The sequence below is a fragment of the Notolabrus celidotus genome, chromosome 12 (assembly GCF_009762535.1).
Source record: "Notolabrus celidotus isolate fNotCel1 chromosome 12, fNotCel1.pri, whole genome shotgun sequence".
Taxonomy (NCBI): Eukaryota; Metazoa; Chordata; class Actinopteri; order Labriformes; family Labridae; genus Notolabrus; species Notolabrus celidotus.
This window is the reverse complement of record NC_048283.1, coordinates 31,628,016-31,648,210: the sequence shown is the minus strand read 5'-3', so window position 1 is coordinate 31,648,210 and position 20,195 is coordinate 31,628,016. Positions and strand designations below refer to the sequence as shown.

General features: G+C 41.6%; 3 protein-coding genes across 3 annotated transcripts in view; 1 reads left to right on the top strand and 2 right to left on the bottom strand.

The window, feature by feature from the left end:
• Positions 1–19: 19 nt before the first annotated feature.
• Positions 20–4,420, bottom strand: zgc:172323 (uncharacterized protein LOC564165 homolog). Its single transcript, XM_034698397.1, has 13 exons — positions 4,200–4,420; positions 3,908–4,067; positions 3,602–3,751; positions 3,033–3,152; positions 2,853–2,948; positions 2,638–2,772; positions 2,442–2,552; positions 2,251–2,361; positions 1,979–2,103; positions 1,444–1,886; positions 1,177–1,320; positions 576–954; positions 20–357 (listed from the first exon to the last, which is right to left on the bottom strand). The coding sequence occupies exons 1-13, from the start codon at positions 4,418–4,420 to the stop codon at positions 264–266; spliced, it is 2,289 nt and encodes a 762-aa protein (XP_034554288.1). The 3' UTR covers positions 20–263.
• Positions 4,421–6,396: 1,976 nt separating this feature from the next.
• Positions 6,397–9,182, bottom strand: tstd3 (thiosulfate sulfurtransferase like domain containing 3). The gene is made up of 4 exons (XM_034698398.1): positions 8,895–9,182; positions 8,597–8,764; positions 7,231–7,390; positions 6,397–6,996 (listed from the first exon to the last, which is right to left on the bottom strand). The coding sequence occupies exons 1-4, from the start codon at positions 9,031–9,033 to the stop codon at positions 6,936–6,938; spliced, it is 528 nt and encodes a 175-aa protein (XP_034554289.1). The 5' UTR covers positions 9,034–9,182; the 3' UTR covers positions 6,397–6,935.
• Positions 9,183–10,458: 1,276 nt separating this feature from the next.
• The window catches only part of usp45 (ubiquitin specific peptidase 45), a 49,620-nt gene continuing 39,883 nt past the window's right edge, over positions 10,459–20,195 (top strand). The window contains exons 1-5 of the mRNA XM_034698563.1: positions 10,459–10,781; positions 13,219–13,329; positions 14,789–14,958; positions 17,408–17,508; positions 17,952–18,052. Of these exons, the coding sequence (XP_034554454.1) occupies positions 13,227–13,329; positions 14,789–14,958; positions 17,408–17,508; positions 17,952–18,052 (475 nt within the window). The 5' untranslated portion in view covers positions 10,459–10,781; positions 13,219–13,226. The remainder of the gene's footprint in view (positions 10,782–13,218; positions 13,330–14,788; positions 14,959–17,407; positions 17,509–17,951; positions 18,053–20,195) is intronic.

Genomic DNA, 20,195 nt, shown 5'->3' with positions numbered 1-20,195 from the left:
TGATAGCTTTATTGCAGCAAGTAGGAAAGGGTGGGGGTTAGGGAAGGCACAAAAGTTTTGAAACCATGTTGAGTGTTCAGGGTGAAGCATATTTAAACCCTACGAAGTAAAGGTTTCATTTAGTAGCAAAGGGTCATCCATGGTCTTCATGTCCAGGGCAAAGGGCGGAGGTCAGTGTCCAGACACGGGGTTTGGTCAGTGCAAAGCTCAGAGGGGCGTGGGCGGTGAAGGGCGAAAGGGGGTCAGTTGCGGATTTGAGCTGCTTAGTCTTCATCAGAGTCACTGGCTGCGCCAGTAATAGTGTAGGTTTGTTCCTGGTGGTCCATTTCAAGCACGTCATCCTCATTTTTCACCGTTCTATTGGAAAGAGAAGAAAATGGAGAGGTCTTAGGTAGCTTTAAGCATTTGACAGCTGGAAAATATGCTGGACCAAAAAAAGAAGTATAAAACAGACACTTGTATTCATTCTTTTGAAATCGAGGGCATATCTGATGTTAGGTCCAGAGGTTTAATGCTCTACAATCAAAATATACTATACTTTTGTTAAAGAGAAAGATACCTGTTGGTACCTTTACCTAATGAGCACAGTCCTTCTCTCTGTCAGCTCCACAGCCTGCTCCGCGTAGGCCTCATTGTTGCCATCAAAACCATTGGATCCATATCCCATCCCAGAACCCCTGGTGTCACCCATTCCTCCACCAATCTTTCCTGTCCCACCAACCCCTGACAGTGCAACACCTTCATCTCCTCCACCTACACCCTCAGTAATTCCACCAATTCTGCCACCCATTCCAGGATCTTTACTTGCATCCCTGTCTATACCTCCACCTGTCACATCACCCATCCCTCCACCAATGCCACCTTTACCACCACTGAACCCCACACCAGTGCTGCCTGTGCCAACTGAACCTGCAGTGTCACCACCCGCACCACCTATGGCAGTGCCACCCTTGCCTCCAACACCAGCAACTACACCTCCAGCACCAGAGCCTACACCTCGCTGACTGCCAACTCCTGCTCCAGTACTCAGACCGCCAGCACCAATGCCCCCTGGACCAGTGCCCAGACCTCCAACACCCACACTTCCAGCCCCAGTGCCCAAGCCCCCAGCACCCACACCTCCAGCCCCAGTGCCCACACCTCCAGCTCCAGTGCCTAAGCCCCCAGTACCCACACCTCCAGCCCCAATGCCCAAGCCTCCAGCCCCAGTGTCTAAGCCCCCAGCACCAACGCCTCCAGGTCCAGTGCCTAAGCCCCCAGCACCAACGCCTCCAGCCCCAGTGCCTAAGCCCCCAGCACCAAAGCCTCCAGGCCCAGTGCCTAAGCCCCCAGCACCCACACCACCAGCCCCAGTGCCCAAACCCCCAGCACCCATACCTCCAGCCCCACTTCCCAAGCCCCCAGCACCTGCACCTCCAGCCCCAATACCCAAGCCTCCAGCACCCATACCTCCAGCCCCACTGCCTAAGCCCCCAGCACCCATACCTCCAGCCCCAATGCCCAAGCCTCCAGCACCCACACCTCCAGCTCCCAATCCATGACCAACACCCACGTCTGCTCCCCCTGTCCCACCTGCCCTACTCAGAGGACCCCTCTTGTCATCTGGGCCTCCAGTACCCATTCTTCCGCCCATTCCTCCAGCACTGCTGCCTGATCTTATCCCCATGCCTCCTGCACCAATGCCCCCACCCAATCCCACTCCACCCCCCATGCTCCCAACGCCACCACTACTACCTCCAATCATCCCACCACTTACTCCACCAGCACCACCCATGCCTCCTCCACTGAAGCTCATCCCTGCACCAATGGCGCTCATGCTACAGGTGGTGAGAGACAAGGTTTTCACCATCCCAGAAAGGCGCAGGTCTTCTCCTTCAATTAGTTTTCTGTAAGCCAAAAAAACATTTTTTTTAAGTAAAATCTTTTAGTAGCAGTTATTTAAAAATATAATTGAAGGAACTTATTTTATTTCTTTTACCTGTATGTTGTGATCTCAATTTCCAGAGACATCTTGATATTCAGGAGGTCCTGGTATTCACGCAGGTGCAGTGCAATTTTCTCCTTTATGGTTTTCAGCTCAAGCTGCAGAGTCTCAATCCGAGCCTGTGAGTGAACATTGCTTTGAATTACTCATGGGATTAATAATTGTGCTAGCTTTGTCCTTTTGCATTAGATAAAGTACGTTTTTGAGTTTCTGATTTGATCTACTGCAACCAGGGATGCACCCTTATTATGCAAGCATTTTTTTACCTGCAGTACTTCCTGTTCCTTCCTGTACTTTTCCTGCATCTCTCGGATCTGGGCCTCAAGGGCTTCATTCCTGGTCCTCAGGGCGTCCAAGTCGCGCTCCTTGCTTTGGATCTGGGGTTATTTTTGTATGAATTAGTTATGATAGCCATTCAAGTTGTCAATCAATCCTCATTTTACATTTTGATACTCACATCTTTTTTGGCACCTGCCAATTCCTCTCTGAAGCCTCGAACCCTATCCACATGCTTTGAGGCCTTACTGGTTAGATCTTCAAACTTGTTTTTATACCAGGAATCCATCTCCTAAAAAAGATAATAGATGATGTAATCATAACTTAAGAAACATAAAATTTACCTTTAGACAGTGCCATTGTGAGATTATTTTTACCTCAAGATTTTTGGCTGCAATATCGTCATACTGGTTTTGGATTTGTTTCAGAGCAGCTCCCAGATCAGGCAGGGCAAATGCACTCTGAGCTGAGGCATGAGCTGCATAGATCTGTTTCATGAGTTCATCTATTTCCTGGAAGAAAAAACATCTTTAGATGTTATGAAAACAAATGTAATCAAACTTTGTTGTTTATTTGCAAATGTGTTATGCACCTGCTGATGGACGCGCCTCAGGAACTCAATTTCAACTTCCAGCTGCTCCAGCTTCTTCTCCAGAACAATGCGGGAGGATGTAGCTTTGTCAACATCCTGTAAAAAAAACATTTTTAATAAAGGAATTTAAATTAAAATAATGGCAAATAAAATATTATTGGATTATAAAATGTAACTTACTGGACGGAAGGTTTCAATGTCTAACTCAGCTTTCTTTCGCAGCTCCACTGCCTCCTCATATTTGATTTTGATTGCCTCAAGTTGAGCAGCTGTGGACTCTTTAGTCGCCAAGGAGATGTCCTGAAAACCATAAACCAGAAGTAATATAGCTGTCTATTAGATTTGAAGGTGTGTGCAAGGGTTTGTGCAGAATGTAGATCAGCCTCTTTGCATTTGTGTTTGTATTTGAGTGTGGGTGAATGTTTTTTTTTGTCTGTGTGTGTGTGTTTGCAAATGCATAATCTAGCCATCTCATCAGTGCCTAAAACATGGCTGAAGACAGCTGTACTCCATGACACCTCAGTACGCTCAGGCACCTCTCCATTTGCCTGCCAGGAGTGAGCCTGTTACCAGGTGAGGAACCTTAAAAACACCAAGTTGACGTCTTGTATTGTTGCTTGGATGGATCCTCTGCCACTCAGTGATGTGTAAACCTCGCCGGAAACAAGGAATTCTTTCTTATAGACAATAAATAGTCTGAAATTGAAAAAGCAGAAAGGCGGTGTGTGACTTAAGGAATTCTGTCTCACCCGTTGGACTCTCAACTGGTCAGCAATCTTCTTCAGCTCCCTCAGTTGTTCCTCATATAAGAGGCGCAGACCTGTTGGCTTCTCAAAGCGGTTCTGGTAGGCCTCAATCTCTGTTTCCAACAGCGTGTTCTGCTGCTCAAGTGATCGGACCTGCATACAAAAGGAAAGCTCCTTAGCAATTTGAAGACCTGAACCACAATGTCCTCTGTTCATGGGCTCACTTTTTATTGGATGGCATTTAAGCTCAGCCTAACATGTATTTCTTGACTGTAGCAGTACAAAGTGATCAGTTGAAAGCTGTGTCACCTTGTCAATGTAGACAGCAAGTCTATCATTGAGGACGATCATCTCCTGTCTTTCAGTCGTGCGGGTGCTGAGGAACTCTTGGTTCTCAGCTGCAGCCGCATCCAGATCCATAGCAGGTTCTCCAGTTGGTCCAACACACACCATGGCTCCTGCACCCACACTGAAAGCAAGTGAAGGGGGCATATCAGAAAAAAGACGGATTAACAACAAAAAGGTTGAAACAATACTACAAGTTCTTGAGAAATGAAAATAAACTGTTACAATCTAAAGTCAGTGTGTGCACAGAGCTTACCCTGCTCCAATCATGCGAGATCTGCGTGCAGCTGAGACGTTCCTCCGTCCCACTGACTCCACACGCATGCTGCTGGCCCCTCTGCAGGAGTAGCCGGCAGAGGCATTGCGGGTATCTCTCCTGGTGGGGGATGGGCTGGACACCCTCACTTGGTAGGACGAGCTGCTGCTGTCCTCAAAGTGACGGCGGTAGGATGAAATTCTCTCTGGGCTGTGGCTCATGGTGGCGGCAGTGACTGTGTTCCCTCTGATCGGAAGGAAGAAATACTCAAGCAATGGTAGGTGGTCTGCTGCACTTCAGGGTTCCACCTTGTTTGCACTCCCTGTTGGTCAACCCAATGTCAGGTTTTATACTGTCCATACTCAGCCATGCCCCAAGGTCTGCCAAAGACAGCCCAGTTCATGAACCAACACCTGTGGAATCTTGAACCTCTGCACCAACTGAGGCCTGACCTGCCGCTCAGATATCTGTCAGCAGCTTGTGAGGTGCTGAGATGACCTGGGATAGTGAATGATGGCATTGAGGGTTCACCCATTAGTCTATCTGCATATGCAGAGTTATAATGTTTCTTTTTTTCCTTAATAACAACCATAATAGGTTTTGCAAGGATTATAAAACATCCACCTTTTAAGTGTTCATCACAGCTCCAAGCAGTAGATAGACAAGCTGGCCAACAGGCAAGCAGGCAGGGTCTGCTCAGTCATAGCAGCCAGTAGGTGCAGCACTGATGTGATCTGCTCTGATGGGGCGAGGGATTCTAATTGAATGCTGAGCAAAAGCTGGAGGGTGACCTGATGAGGCTGTGGCTGCAGAGGAACCATGAGCCCTGGCAAGATTTGACATAAATTAGTACTTATTAGTCTGGTCTACTTTCAACATATTAAAACTGGAAGATGCAGAAACAAAAGAAAGGGGAATTAACCGCTTCTGAGGGAAATAAAAGATGCAGAAGAAAAGGAGGGGGTATAAGTCTGGAGTTTACGGTTGACACGGCACAGTGATGTGAGGGGAGAAATCAGTGGTCAGGTCATCGAAGGCCCTTTCTCCATGTACACCTACAGAGTCAGTGGGTCAGGGGGCAGTAAATACTGCTGTCTTTAATATATACTGTAAAAAAGTTGGATGACAAAACCCCAAGATTTCATAAACAAATAAAGATAACCAAAATATAATTCAAACCTGACAATGAATCTGCTTTTTTTGCACATTAGAGCATAACAGTACATCTTGTAAAAAGTGTTGTGAACTCCTGACTTAGTAGATTAAACAAGCATCTATTCCTTTCTCATTGACCTCACATCTTGCAGTAATGTGGGACTTTTGGGAAGAGGTGGAACTACATGGCAACTATCTATCTCCATGTGCCAACTCTTTTCCAACCACGACCAGGGACATCCCTCATCATTGTGGTATTTTCTATTACAGCATTAATAGAGCCTCCGTCCACTGCCAGCACAACCTCACCCCTGTTTACTCAGCTTAAAATGACTAAACAAAAACAACTAGGGGTAGGGGCATGCTTCATTTACTGCATTTTATGTTTTAATAAGTAAAAAGGTCAAAAGATAGGCTGAGATGATAGATTCAGAGCTTGCTTTTACACCAGAATGATTTATGGTTTTTCTTAACCACATGCGGCATACTGCGCAGAGTAATAAGCAGCAATAGTATTAGCACATCTGAGCTAGATTGTTTACTCATGCATTTGGACAGCCACTCAGCAATCACTTTCCTATTCAGCGATAACAATTTAGAGTCAACAAACTGCTACAAAAGTTCTGCAAGGCTTTTGGATTATTTCTACATCTTGAACAAACTGATCAGGACAAATTGTCATGTGCTCGGACTTTCAGCTGAAGCTGTATAAGGGGAGAGAATAAGGAACAAAGTCCGTGGCCAGGATTGCTATGCTGTAGTAGAGGCATTCCTCTCACTTGAAAACAAACGCATTCATTATCAAGGATGATAAAGGAGTCAGTGTATGTTCCCTGAAGGGTTGGTGGCAAATTCATACTGGGACGCCGTGGATATTAGACACAGCCCTTTAGTGCTGTAGATCATTACAGCCTCAGTAGCTGTCACCTCAGCCAACCCATGTCTATTTATATCACAAAATATGCTGATAAATAGACCTGTCAGACATTGTTCACAAGTTGTACCTAAAGTTACATTAATACAAAAGACAAAGTGGACATCATTGTTAATCAAAACTATATATTTTATTGAATCGTGTTGGCAACAACTGAACATCTTCATCTATGTGCAAAAAGACATTAAATATTTACAATACATCAAGTTGAAATGTTGAGCTGTTGATATTGTGCAATGGAAGACTTCATATTGAATCACAGTCATACAGAGTTAAGTAGTCTTTTGCATAGATAGTCTAAAAACTGATAGTAGCACTTCTTTATCTCTTTTGTTATAAGGTTGAAAAAGTTGCAAGTTATTTATTAGTTTGTTCAGGAGTCATAAAGGTTTTTATCAGTAGCTTGTTTTACCAGAAGACAGGATTGTTGATGTCTACTGAGCCCTCTGGTTTCAGTCTTTGGGATTCATGGCGTAAGAAAAACATCTTTAGATCACTGTTTTTAAAAACAGAAAACTGAATTAACTTTTGAAGCACCATATACCCACCTCCTTGTTTTGCAACCTCACTTAGTAATCAGATTTCAATTGATTTCTTTAAAAACACACAAACAAATCTGGAGATAATCTTTCTGTTCTGTTCTTGTTTTAGGAGTTATGTTTTTCATTCTTCATCCAGTCTTGCCATCCACCCGGGTAATGCTGCACACTGAAATGGAGAAAAAAGTAAGAAGTGAATGAGCTGGTGCATAAACAGAGAAGTGTAAAAAAAACAGGAAGAAAACTTCAAATGGTATAAATTTATTTTTTGTGATGCAAAATGTATTTAATCTTTGTAACCTGGAAAAAAAAAAAAGAAGACTACAACAGTCAAAAAATGTAAGGGCTTTTCGATGATATGAGAACCAGTTATGTTGACAGGTGCCAAACAAACATGTCTCACTCATTGTATCCCAGTGAAGTGGCTGCGTTGAGAGCGTTCTTGCTTCTGATCCCTGCCAGACAAGAGAATACAATGTGATCTGTCGGCTGGGGCATTTCACCACCAAACTTTTCTTTGAACTCTTCTGGAGCCAGCTGGAGAGCAGCGTTCACCTGTCCCACTGTAAAATCAGAGAAGCACACACAGAGAAGCATGTAATAAGGAGATAGGAGGCAGGGTCAATTTACCAAGTTGTCTGCTGTATCATCAATGTTAAATTCAAAATAGTTTTCTTTGTGATGGCAGTGCAATATTCAAGACATTTTACCCCATCACTTGCAGACAACACAAACTATGGTTGTACATTAGGATGTAAGGATATATCGCAAGACGGTAAAAATGGATACAAATAAGGGTGGATTAAAATCGATTCAACAAAATTTGTATCTGATATTATTTTTAAACAGTAGAAGGCCCTATCTGCATTATACTCTACTTATTCAACATCATGAAGTCTCTTGCTGCTCTCTCGTCACTCGCTGAGTGGAGGAGTTTTAAGTTTAAAGCATGTTTCAGAATCAGCTGACTGAAGGTGTTGAACACAGCGGAGACGCTCAGCTGGGGGCTGCAGCTGAGTGACAGGTCTCCACGAGCGCTTTTTTTCTCCGCCACCGGATAAAACGATAATTGATTGGTTTACATTTCCAGAGATCGATCACGGAAAACACATGAAATTTACATCCCTAATTTCAGAATTGGAATTAGAATCAGAATCAGCTTTTTGACTTAGGTAAACTGTGCTCTCTTTGTACAAGGCATAAGAATAAGGCATACAAATAAAATCAAATCGAAATAATAACAATAACATCAGCTATAAATACAAAAGAACAACAAATAGGTATGACTAATACGTACAGGCTAAAAAATATGATAAATGATGATAATTTAAAGAGATTTACCTTATTTGTTTTAATATTTAATACTTTCATTTGGGATTTCTTCACTTTCCATTTCTCTATAATTGTTCTGAAATTTTCAACAAGGTATTTTTGTATGGTGATTTCAGTTTTTTTGCAAGTTGCAGAAAAAAAAGTGTGCAGTGGTTTAATTTGAGTTACAACACACCTTAAAATGAAAAAGGATTACTTTGTTTACAGAGAAATAAAATAGAACAAATATATATTGCAACTGTGCATATCTGAGAAATAAAATAATAGTTATTTAAATTTTGAGTTCAATCCAGTTTTCTTGAAAATCGTTAGAGAATCGTGAGTGAATCGTATCGTGAACCAGAAATCTGGATTCGAATTGAATCGTGGGTTGAGTGTATCCTTACATCCCTACTGATCTGTGATCCTCAGTGTATTTCAGGTGGAATGGCACTCACGGGGTACGTTAATTGACCCGGGGATGAAGCCGTACTCCCTGAGCTCCCATGGCTCCCTGACATCGATGACCACAGACTTCTGTGCAGCCAGCAGCTTCTTCAGCTCCTCATAGCTCACCTCCGTGCTGGTTGGCCCTGAGCTGAATCTACAGGGCAGCAACACAGTAGCTGGAAGAGACACAAATAGCATATTAATAATTTCAGAACTTGACATTGTATTATATAAGCCAGAAGGTGATGTGGAAAATAGTGAAGCTCTCCACTTATTCACGTTCTAACGTTAAAACATGAAACTCACTTTTGCAGCCGGGGTGAGAGTTAATAAGGCTGGGCACAAAGCCTTGTCCTCCAGGGACAGACGCTCCAGGCAGGACGCTGTTGTTCCATATCAGCCGTGGGACAACCCCTGCAAACCTCCAACACCTTCTGAGAGCCATTTTTGTTCACTTATATTCTATTTTAACACTTTGACAACATAAAACCTGCAATTATGCACCAATACTGCGTGACACTACAATTAAAGTCACACGCTCACCGTACCAAAAGCGACATGCGCATGCGCAGATGTACGGGTCACCTTAAGGACAAAAGTAGTCTCCTTTGACTTTTTGTCAATGTAAACGAGGTAAACGCGTTATTTTAACGTCATGCCATTGAGTTCAAATATCTGTCAGCACAAAGATAGCGTTATGTGCTTTCATACAGTCTATGGTTATGTGCTATTATTATAAGATCCCATTCATACAGGACAGAATTACCGGAAACATTATGAGTGATGCGTTCATAGTCGTGTGAAAAAAGGAAAAGTAACAACCAAACATCTAGATCGGATTTTTTTGAATCGCATCTTCCATACATTTATGCATGCATATCCGATGCAGCCATTTGAGTTATCGGGACACCACTTCCAATTTCTGATAACAAAATAAACTCAACACTGTTTAACTTTCTCCAGTCAAAACAGAGCTACCATGGACTGAGCAATAACTCAACTCAACTTTATTTATAAAGCACCTTTCATACATAAAAACATGCAGCCCAAAGTGCTTCACAAAATAACAGAGACAGAAAACATAAGCAAAATTATAAAAGGCATGATTATAAATAAAATACTTAAATAAAATAAAATCAATACAGTAAAATTAATAAAATAAGTAAGAGTGGAAAGAAAAGTTAAAAACAAGGTAGCATTAACAATATCAGATGAATACAAGAAATAAGTAGATAAATAGATAATCAAATAAGATAAATAAATGTTAAAGCGATGATGAAAATAATAATAATTCAAATAATAAAAATAATAAAAACAATATAATGCAGTAAAAACTTTACTCCAAATTAAAAGCTAGATTAAAAAGGTAAGTCTTAAGTTTACTTTTAAAAACACCCAGAGAGCTCGCTGCTTTGATGTCCAGAGGCAGAGAGTTCAACAGCTCAGGGGCATAAAAACAGAAAGCTCTCTCTCTTTATCTGAGACACACGAGGAACATTAAAAAGGAAGCATTTGAGGACCTCGTGATCAGGTTGGAACACAAAATGACAGATCAGTGATGTATGGAGGAGCAAGGCTGTTAAGAGCTTTAAAAACAAGTAAAATAACTTCAAAATCAAATTTAAAAGAAACAGGGAGCCAGTGCAGAGTTTTAAGAAGAGGTGTTATGTGATCAGTTTTCTTTTTCCTTGATAAAACATTGCCCATAACAAAGGTTCAACATTCTAAGTTTTTATTTTTCACTGAATAAAATATCACAAGTGAATCATCACCCTCTACTTTCATATTTATTATACCCATACAACCCCCCTGGAAAGTCCCAGAGCTGTGACACTGTGGTTGGATTTTTCTTGTTGCCCCTGAACGCAGCAGTAGGGCACGTCGGGTTGCCGTAGTGCGTCACATGTTGACTAAGTCTGCTTGCTAGTGCTAACGAAAGCTTGACACATTTCATAAAGTCAGGGGTAAAAACCAAGAATTATCGAAACAAGTGTCATGTTTTTATCGTAGCGCTGTGTTGTGCGCTGAAATGCGTCACTATCTGTGTGTATAAGTAGGTGAAATACGCCTGTTATTTTATATTTTTATTCTGACAAGCTAATGTAGTTAGCCTGTTTGCTAGTCAGGAAGAGTTAACATATTACTGTTGGCTTAGTTAGCTGACACAGTCAACATAGGAGCCAGAATATAGAGGTAAGTTACTTCTGACAGTACGTTACTTCTAAAGATCTACAAGTCATTTATTTATTATTTGGATTAGTGCCACAAAGAGCTTGTCTGTGCGCACATTTAGACACTGGAGGTGAATTGTTGCTTGTAAACCGTGTTAGTAGCTGGTCTGACTGGGGACAGAGACTCTCTGCTTTAAGGATTCTTTAAGGGGATTCAGTGGTAAATTGGGTTTAAAGATATATTTTCGATCTGTTATAGAACAATGGAGAGTGACTTATCAAATCTGATCACGGAACGATAAGGCCTATTAGATGAATGTATTAAAACAGTCCACCTGAACATGTGTTTTACCCACTAATGAGTTGATTTAAGGTGTAATGTTATAAGTAAATGTAAGCAGATTGGTCAAGTCAGTGACAGGTTATTATTGCAAGCTGTGCAGCTTTTAAATTCAGCCTTTTTGGCATACAACTTTGGCATACAACTACCTCAGCAGACACTGGAAGAGTGTTCTTCTGCATTTTATAAAACAATGTTTAAAAAAATGATGTTTTGGGATCATAACATACAGTGGATATCAAAAGTCTACACTCCCCTGTTAAAATGCCAGGTTTTGTGATGTAAAAAAATGAGACCAAGATAAATCATGTCAGAACTTTTTCCACCTTTAATGTGACCTATAACACGAACAATTCAACTGAAAACAAATGAAATCTTTTAGGGGGAAGAATAGAAAAGTAAAATAATGTGATTTCATAAGTGTACACACCCTTTAACAAATGATTGTTTGAAGCACCTTTTGATTTTATTACAGCACTCCGTTTTTTTGGGGTAAGAGTCTATTAGCATGGCACATCTTGCATATTTGCCCATTCTTTATAAAAAAGCTCCAAATCCATCCGATAGTGAGGGCATCTCCTGTGCACAGCCCTCTTCAGACCACCCCACAGATATTCAACTGGATTCAGGTCTGGACTCTGGCTGGGCCATTCCAAAACTTGAATCTTCTTGTGGTGAAGCCATGCTGTTGTTGATTTGGATGAATGCTTTGGTTTGTTATCATATTGAAAGGTGAAATTCCTCTTCATCTTCATCTTTCTAACGGAGGTCTGGAGGTTTTGTGTTAAACTGACTGGTGTTTGTAACTGTTCATACTTCCCTCCACCTTGACTAAGGCCCTGGTTCCAGCTGAAGAAAAACAGGCCCAAAGCATGATGCTGCCCCCACCATGCTTCTCTGTGGGTCTGGTGTTCTTTATGTGATGTGCAGTGTTGTTTTTATGACAAACATACCTTTTGGAATTATGGCCAAAAAGTTCAACCTTGGTTTCATCACACCAAAAAACATGATGCTTTTGGGAGACTTCATGTATGTTTTTGAAACATGTTGCTGGGCTTGGATGTTCTTGTTCATAAGAAAAGGCTTCCGTCTTGCCACCCTGCCGATAGTGAAACATCTGAAGAATAGGAGAGATGTTGTCACATGTAGTACACAGACAGTACTAGTCAGAAATCCCTGCAGTTCCTTTAATGTTGCTGTAGGCCACTTGGAAGCCTCCCTGAACAGTTTTCTTCTGGTCTTTTCATCAGTTTTGGAGGGATGTCCAGTTCTTGGTAATGTCACTGTTGTTCCATATTTTCTCCACTTGATGATGACGGTCTTCACTGTGGTCCATGGTATATCTAATGCCTTGGAACATGTTTGTACTCTTCTCCTGACTGATACCTTTCAACAATGAGATCCCTCTGCTGCTTTGGAAGCTCTCTGTGGACCATGGCTTTTGCTGTAAGATGAACTGAGGACATGTGATGAAAATCCTCCTAGAACAGCTGATCTTTATTGGGATTAATCAAAGTCACTTTAAATTATGACAGGTGTATACTGACTAGTATTTGTCATGAGTCTGAATTCTTCATCCTAAAAGATTTCAATTGAATTGTTCATGTTATAGGTCACATTAAGGGTGTAAAAAGTTCTGACATGATTTATCTTGGTCTCATTTTGTTACATCACAAAACCTGGCATTTTAACAGGGGTGTGTAGACTTTTGATATCCACTGTATGTGTAATCTAAGAGGTAAAATAGTGCTACAACTAAGTCATAGGAAAAGCAAACTACATATAGAAGAGTGAGTCTGGTATCCTCTTGAGTAAAAATCACACATGCACATTACAATGTGAATTGGTTTTTTTTTGTCAACATCAACATAATACAAACAGATGAAGCAAATATGCTGGTATGCTTCTAAATAAATACACTGTGATGCATAAATAATAGCTGTGATAGATATAAGGGTTTCAAGCTGTTATTTAAAAAAGCTAATAGAATAAAGTTAAAGTAAGTTCAATAATGATGCATTCTGTATTCACACAGCACTGAAACATAGTTCTGTTGAGTGTCAGTGAGGTTTCATTTGGTGTAATAACACAAATATTCTTTCTCTGTCTTCACACCAAGAGCTCCAGATGCGGCTAAAGGACCCCTTCTCCTTGAAAGCCGCAGAAATGACTAAGCGGACGAATAAACCGAGGAAACCTCGAGATGAGGAGTCATCGGATGAAGTCAGTGGTAAGTTACTGAAGCAGCGCTAACCTAAGTCAGGCTGTGGGATTTCATTTGGCAGAGTCTTAACACAATATACAGTAAATGAAATTAACTCATAAGGCAAGGTATATATTTATGACACGCAGAGTGTTTTTGGTGAAGTGTTCTCCAAGTAGATTCAGTGAATTACTGAAGACAGACAGTACAGACCCTGAAGGGAATTTCTTTTAATTCTTTGAAGACCAGAGAAATCAGCTGCATGATAAAAAGCCCCATGACACCCTGATTTACATACATCGCTTCCAAAAGAGAGTCACTCATGATCTTGAATTTTTGTCTTAAAGGTGACATATCATGCAAAATCAACTTTTTAATGGTTCTCTACCTGAAAAATGTGTCCCTGGCATATCTACAAACCCCCCGAGAATGAAAAAAAATCCATTCTGCCCCTGTTCTGATTTCTCCAGCTTTCTGTAAATGTGTGTGAAACGAGCCGTTTCAGACTTCTGTGTTTATGTTGCGTCACAACAACATCCGGTCTGTCACGGAGTCAGAGCTCGGAGCTTGTTCAGCCCATAGACTGTATAAAATAATACTAACCCCTCCTCCGTTTTTCATTCCCTGCACACGTGTGCTAACAAGGAGCTGAGGAGGGAGGCATGCTAGTTGTAGGCTGTCTTAATAAACACAAAGGTCGGTTTTACTTCCCACGCCTGCAGATTTGAAGATCTAGTGGATGATTTTTATTTTCCATGGAAAAGTGCTAGCGCTAGTTAGCATAGCCACATAGCCACATAGCTGTAGCTGTAGCTGTGTACCAAGACATACGTCGACATACTGACAAATAAAACAACAAGAAACACAGAATCTGTGACCAATCCTTCAGAAAGGTCCTGCTGCCTTTCTGGCAGAGGTCGGTTTTACTCCCCACGTCTGCAGATTTGAAGATCTAGTGGATGATTTTTATTTATCATGGATAAGTGCTAGCACTAGTTAGCATAGCCACATAGCTACATGTTCATAGCTGTAGCTGTGTACCAAGACACACGTCGACATACTGACCAATAAAACAACAAGAAACACTAAATCTGTGACCAATCATTCAGAAAGGTCGCCTCTCCGTCAGGATCAGATTCTGGATCAGATTCAGAGGGTTGAAGTAACGCGATCTATGAGCAGCCGTGTATATTCAGCCAACATGTAAACATTAGATCAACGTGCTGGAGAGCCGAGGCCACATCCACTTCCTGAGGGGGCGTGGTCAGAGAGAAAACAGAGTGTTCTGAGGAGGACTGAAGAAGAGGGCTCTTCAGGCAGACCAAAATCTGATTTCAAAGTGTTTTTTTGAGCATAAACTTTAAAGACATGTTTTGGGGACCTCTTAGACCAATATATATTGATGAAAAAAGCATGATATGTCACCTTTAAAGTGAATGGAAGGTAAATCTTTATACCAATATATTTGATTTTATTTCTTCACCAGGGTTGACTTGCCAGCATGTGAGTAAAGCTGTGGACCTGAACTCTGTGAAGAAATCCGTTCTGTCCAACGTGTGGCTCATGTGCTCTGAATGCCTGAAGGAGAGGACTATGATCGATGGAGAGCCAGCAGCATCCAATGAAATCCTGGTGTGCTTAAAGTGTGGATTCCAGGTAATAGTTCCATTATAATAGCAATGATTTTAATTAGTCATATGATTTGAAATAGACAGTGCAACAGTTTGTGATTAGACTAAAGACCAAACTACAAAGGGAAATTTTATCAAAAACGAAAGGCTGGTTTATACTTCTGCATCTCCCCTACGCAGCAGGGTCGACGCAGACATGAGCGCCGCATACTTGTGCGCAGATGTGTCCTCGTCATGCAGAATTTCTCTGCTGAAACGCTTGAGGGCAGTGTGGTCTCTCTGATAGCCGGTCGCCTGCTTCCGGCCCCGCTCAAGCGGCAACCTCCGGTCTCAAACGATGAAGCCCATGCGGAAGTGTTATAAACTGCAATACATCGAAAATCCGCTTGAGGTTGGCTGCAGAAACACAGGAAACCACATAGACATGAATGGGGAAAAGACGATCTTTGCAGCATTAATAAACATGTTTAAAGCCTGGTTCAAAAAACGGCTTGGTCCTATGAAGCTAATCTCTCTATCGGCACACACTGTACTGGGGTGAATTTTTTTCTAACGTGACGGTTCAGAAGATATTAAGATTAACAGTTTTGCCCAAATAAGGACATGACTGACGTGACTCCCGGCCGGGAACACATAGCTATTGGCTAAGAGGCTCACACTACGTCACACTCTGCCTTGTTGAGTTCAGCATTACCAATATGGCTGCTGCCGTCGATTTGCTTCAAAACAGCTCTCAGGAACAGATGGGTGACGTCACGGACACTACGTCCATATTTTATACAGTCTATGGCCCCGCTATGATCTCTGTTTCCTTTTCCACAGTGATTCAGAGCGTGTTATGTTAATCTACAGCTGATACATGTTGCTGTTTATCATACAGACATGATTACATGAAGAATAGAGAGGAGGAGATGAAGTACATGGCAATGTGCGGCCGATGAGCAGGGATCCCAAAATACAATGCCGCCGAGCCGACCAATCACAGGGCTTGCAGTCCGTGATGATTCTACGCGTGGTTACATTTTGGAGGAGGTGCACGTCAGTTACGTGTGTAGGTCTCTGCATACGTACGGGAGCTACGCAGACCTTCAGCGTAGGCTATACCAACGATTCGACGCAGAAGTTTAAATCAGTCTTTAGGCTACATATGTTGGAGTATGACACTTTATGTATAACAATAATTAAATTATTTTACATATATTAGACTGAAAAAAGTTTTTTGTTCTTTCAGAGTCTTTCATGCGTTGTGTCGTGTGCTGCTCTTTAATGTCTATAAATGTGTGAGTTTGTGAGTTTGACAAGCAAAGAGTTGGAGGTAGGGAGGGATAAATGAAACACAAAGCTATCAAAAATTCCATTCATAAATGTTTGTAATACCATTTTCTGTGTCTTATCACTTGTTAGGATCAAGTGTTTTTAAACTGAGAAACATAGATAGGTAGTCAGATCTTTGGAAATGTTAACGATCAGTTATCGATTAATCAATAAAAAAGAGAGTTATCTTATGTCAAAAATAATGCCAAATACGTTGTTTTTCCCCCTAAATTCTATTTTCCACATCAACAAAATGTATATAACTGACGGTATTGAACACATGTTAACAACATGTTTAACGCTGAATATCAACGATCAGGCTCATAGAAATATTCTCCACGGACATACAATCACATAAAGTGAAGGCTCATTATACTAACTGTGTTTTTGCTGCAACAAGACAACTGAATAGAAAAGGACTTCAGACTCACAGAGTCCAGTTTTCTGTCTCCTCGTTCTTATTGATAAAAATGAGCATGTGTACTCGGTCAGGTGTCAGCCGGGAGCGCAACCGGGTCAGGGCAGCAGAAAACACACTCAGACGGCTCTGATGTTGTTGGTCTGCAAACATAGCGTACTAGCAATTCCCACCAATCTGTTGGCTTTGTATCCAAAGGTGGGGAAACGTCCTGTTTAATGTTGTCAACCTTCATGTCCGTGTCATTGTTGGCAGCAGTTGTGCATTGATCCTCTTTAAAAAGCACACCTGGAGACCCAACGCACAGCCACAGCCGCCAAATGAGCATCTCCGCTGAGCACAACACCTTTAACAGCTGATTCACATTGAAACATGCTTTAAACTTAAAACACCTCCCTGATAGAAGAACCAAATATGAGACCACATGATGTTTGTTCCACGTGATAGAAAATGCGTGTTTCAAGTTAGTTCTTAACAATCAATTAATCGATACCTGATTAATTGTTTACATCCCTAGTAGGTAGGTAGGTAGGTAGGCAGGTAGTGTCTGTGTCTGTGTGTGTGTGTCTGTGTGTGTGTGTGTGTGTGTGTGTGTGTGTGTGTGTGTGTGTGTGTGTGTGTGTGTGTGTGTGTGTGTGTGTGTGTGTGTGTGTGTGTGTGTGTGTGTGTGTGTGTGTGCGTAAAAGCAGATTATGTATTGTTTTAAAATGTAACCCTTTTCTTTTACATGAACCATAAACAGGGCTGTAACCAGTCAGAGATCCAGCACGCAATCAAGCACCATCAATCTTTCCACCCAGAGTCTCACTGCATCACCATCAGCCTGAACACATGGAAGGCCTGGTGAGAAACCTCCAAAGTGTATTCATTATATTGATGTAATACTAATAATACTAGTAATATGTGATTAAAAAAAGAGAGGCCAGGACACCACACACTCCCTGTGTGTGTGTGTAAACCTGTAGTGACACGTGTCAGGATGTTGCTAGTGTGTGTGCTCGCATAGAAAACAATTGTACTGGATGTTTTGACTCATATTTTTATTATCATTATTATTATTATTAGTAGTAGTAGTAGTAGTAGTAGAAGTAGTCTTTTTTCCATAGGGTATTTAATGCTGTTTTACCAAATAATTAAATGTCACTGTTAGTAAAGATTTTTCTCCTCAGCCATGTCATTCTGTTAGAAGAGAAAGTTTTATTCCAGCATGTTCCTTGAGGGTTGTTATATTACCTGTAACTCTAAGCCTTCCTGTGTTTGTCTATGACCCCTTCTCATTGTAACAGGTGTTTTGAATGCAACGAGGAACTTTCAATTCACTGCAACAAGAAGGCTTTGGCTCAGACCCTGGACTTTTTACAGAAGCACTCTGTCAAGGCAACATCAGGTAAGGTTTTTGGCAAGTCTCTGGAAGTCTGGCACCCTACTGATGTTGAAAAGAGCTTTAATTAGACACTAGGCTGAAAAAGTGAAGTTTGACACTTTTTAATTTAGCGACCTGGCCATCAGTTAAAGTGAAGTCTGTTGGCCATGAATACAAACACCTTGGATTGTTAGTCATTTATCAATGAGCAATGAAACTGTTTAAAATTGTGCACTGGACAGCTTTGAACAATGTTAATGTGCTCAATTTCACCTGTGTTCAAGAGGCTAACTGAACAATGATAGCATGGCTGTATATCAGGGAACTACTAGTTATTAGACCCAACACTGTTGAACAAAGTACCTGTGGTACATATGAACTGACTTACCTGGTCAAATAGGCCCACATTTGTTCCTGTCACTTTTCAAACTACCTGCTAGAATTGATTGTAGTACACCTGCTCCCCCTGGTGGCAATGGTTTGATTCCCTGGATTAAGCCTGACATCCTCAGTGTAGAGACAGCCTTCGTTGATGTGTTATGGGTGTGTGTGTAGTCTTGCTAGGGTTGCAAAGGGGTGGAACATTTCCAGTAAATTTCCATGGGAAGTTAGGCTGGGGAATTTTGGAAATATTGTAAATTGGAAACTTTCCATGGGAATTATGGGAATTAATTGGGAATTTAGGGAATTGTAATGGAAAGGTATCATATCCAAGCATAGATATTTGTTTTGTTATAAGCAGACATCCATCCAAAATAATTCAATTAAAACAGATTTATTTGTAAGTAGAACGTCATCAAGTGTTAAATATTTTACTGAACATAAATTCTTTCATTGAAGAAAAAAAACATGAATGCTGTTAAAACATAAACAAAGTCCCTTTCAAAATGTTAAAAAAGTCCCATTCAACATGCAAATAAAAAAGCATCTTCCCTCAAGCTTCTCAAGCCTAGCCTCTGCAGGGTTCTAGAAATCATCTGTGCTTCATGTGATGGAGGAATGCACAGTGCATGTAGGGGGCGTGGTCTCAATAGGCCTGCAGTAAGCAGTGTGCTATGTGCATGTGATTGAGGAATAGCATAGATATTCAACTTGCATGAAATCTGGTTGTTTTAGTCAGGATTATGCTAAAATATATTTCCCCCAACTGTATTTAAGTTCCCTGTTAAGAGCCAACCTTCAATTTAGTCAATTCCTGCTTTATTCCCGTTTATTCCCATAAATTCACGTTAATTTCCATGGAAAGTTTCTAACAATTCCCGGAACTTTGCTACCCTAACCTTGCTTATGTCATTTCTTATGCACAAAAAAATACATTTCCTCCAATTTACCAAGCTTACAAAGCCCTTTCTTGGCATTATAAGGGTCATAAACATATGTTTATGAATAGATTCATGGTCATACAAATTATTTATTAAAGTAATTTAAATATATTTCTTGATGCTTACAGGTAAAACCCTGAGAAGAATTTATGCTTGGAAAGAATGAAAGTTTTGTAGCAGCAGCTCGTGTTCAAGCTGATATTTTACAGTCTACTTTCACTCTTCCGTCCTCTCACCTCACTTCTGCAGCCTGACCCCTTTAACAAGTCACTCACCCGTATAGACATTTACACCTAACCCCCCTTTTCCTCCTTCCTCGCTCATACACCTTCTGTTCCTGCCTCTTGTGTACCTCACTGTAGTGTGATGGCCTCTTACCACACTGTTGCTGATCAGGGTGGTCGGCGTTATCACTTTCGGTCTCACTGGGTGCCTCAGCTTGGCCCAGTCGCCAGTGGCCAAAGGCCAGTTGCCCAAGCCCAGTCAAACTGGTCCTCCATCAGTCTCTCAGCCACAGATTCAGAGTTTTGGGATTGATGCTGCAGCTATCCCCCCCACCCTCACCCTCACCCTGTACAGCGCATGACTGCACACATTAGAGGAATTAGGCGCTTGAGCGATGCTTCCCGGCTGGGTTCCCTGAAGAACAAGAGCAGCTGTGTGGGGTTCAGACATTGCTCTGTTGTTCTTTGTCTTTCCATCGCTATCTGTTTCTGTCCCTTGCCTCCTCTGTCAAGCTGCTGTGTGTCTCACCACCTCTGGGCCTGTGCGCTGCACTAGTGGGAGCCAGGGTCCTCAACAAGTCAGAGTGACTGGATCCTAACAGCTGGAGCACACTATCTCTC

Bases quoted from the DNA above. Each gene is read 5' to 3' on its own strand.
- zgc:172323 (XM_034698397.1), bottom strand. From the start codon at position 4,420: ATGAGCCACAGCCCAGAGAGAATTTCATCCTACCGCCGTCACTTTGAG. The intron at 4,068-4,199 runs GTAAGCTCTGTG...ACTTGCTTTCAG, and splicing joins TCTCGCATGATTGGAGCAGG to TGTGGGTGCAGGAGCCATGG. The intron at 3,153-3,601 runs GTGAGACAGAAT...TATGGTTTTCAG, and splicing joins ACCAGTTGAGAGTCCAACGG to GACATCTCCTTGGCGACTAA.
- tstd3 (XM_034698398.1), bottom strand. From the start codon at position 9,033: ATGGCTCTCAGAAGGTGTTGGAGGTTTGCAGGGGTTGTCCCACGGCTG. The intron at 8,765-8,894 runs GTGAGTTTCATG...TGTCTCTTCCAG, and splicing joins CTCTCACCCCGGCTGCAAAA to CTACTGTGTTGCTGCCCTGT. The intron at 6,997-7,230 runs GTGAGACATGTT...TCTCCATTTCAG, and splicing joins ACTTCACTGGGATACAATGA to TGTGCAGCATTACCCGGGTG.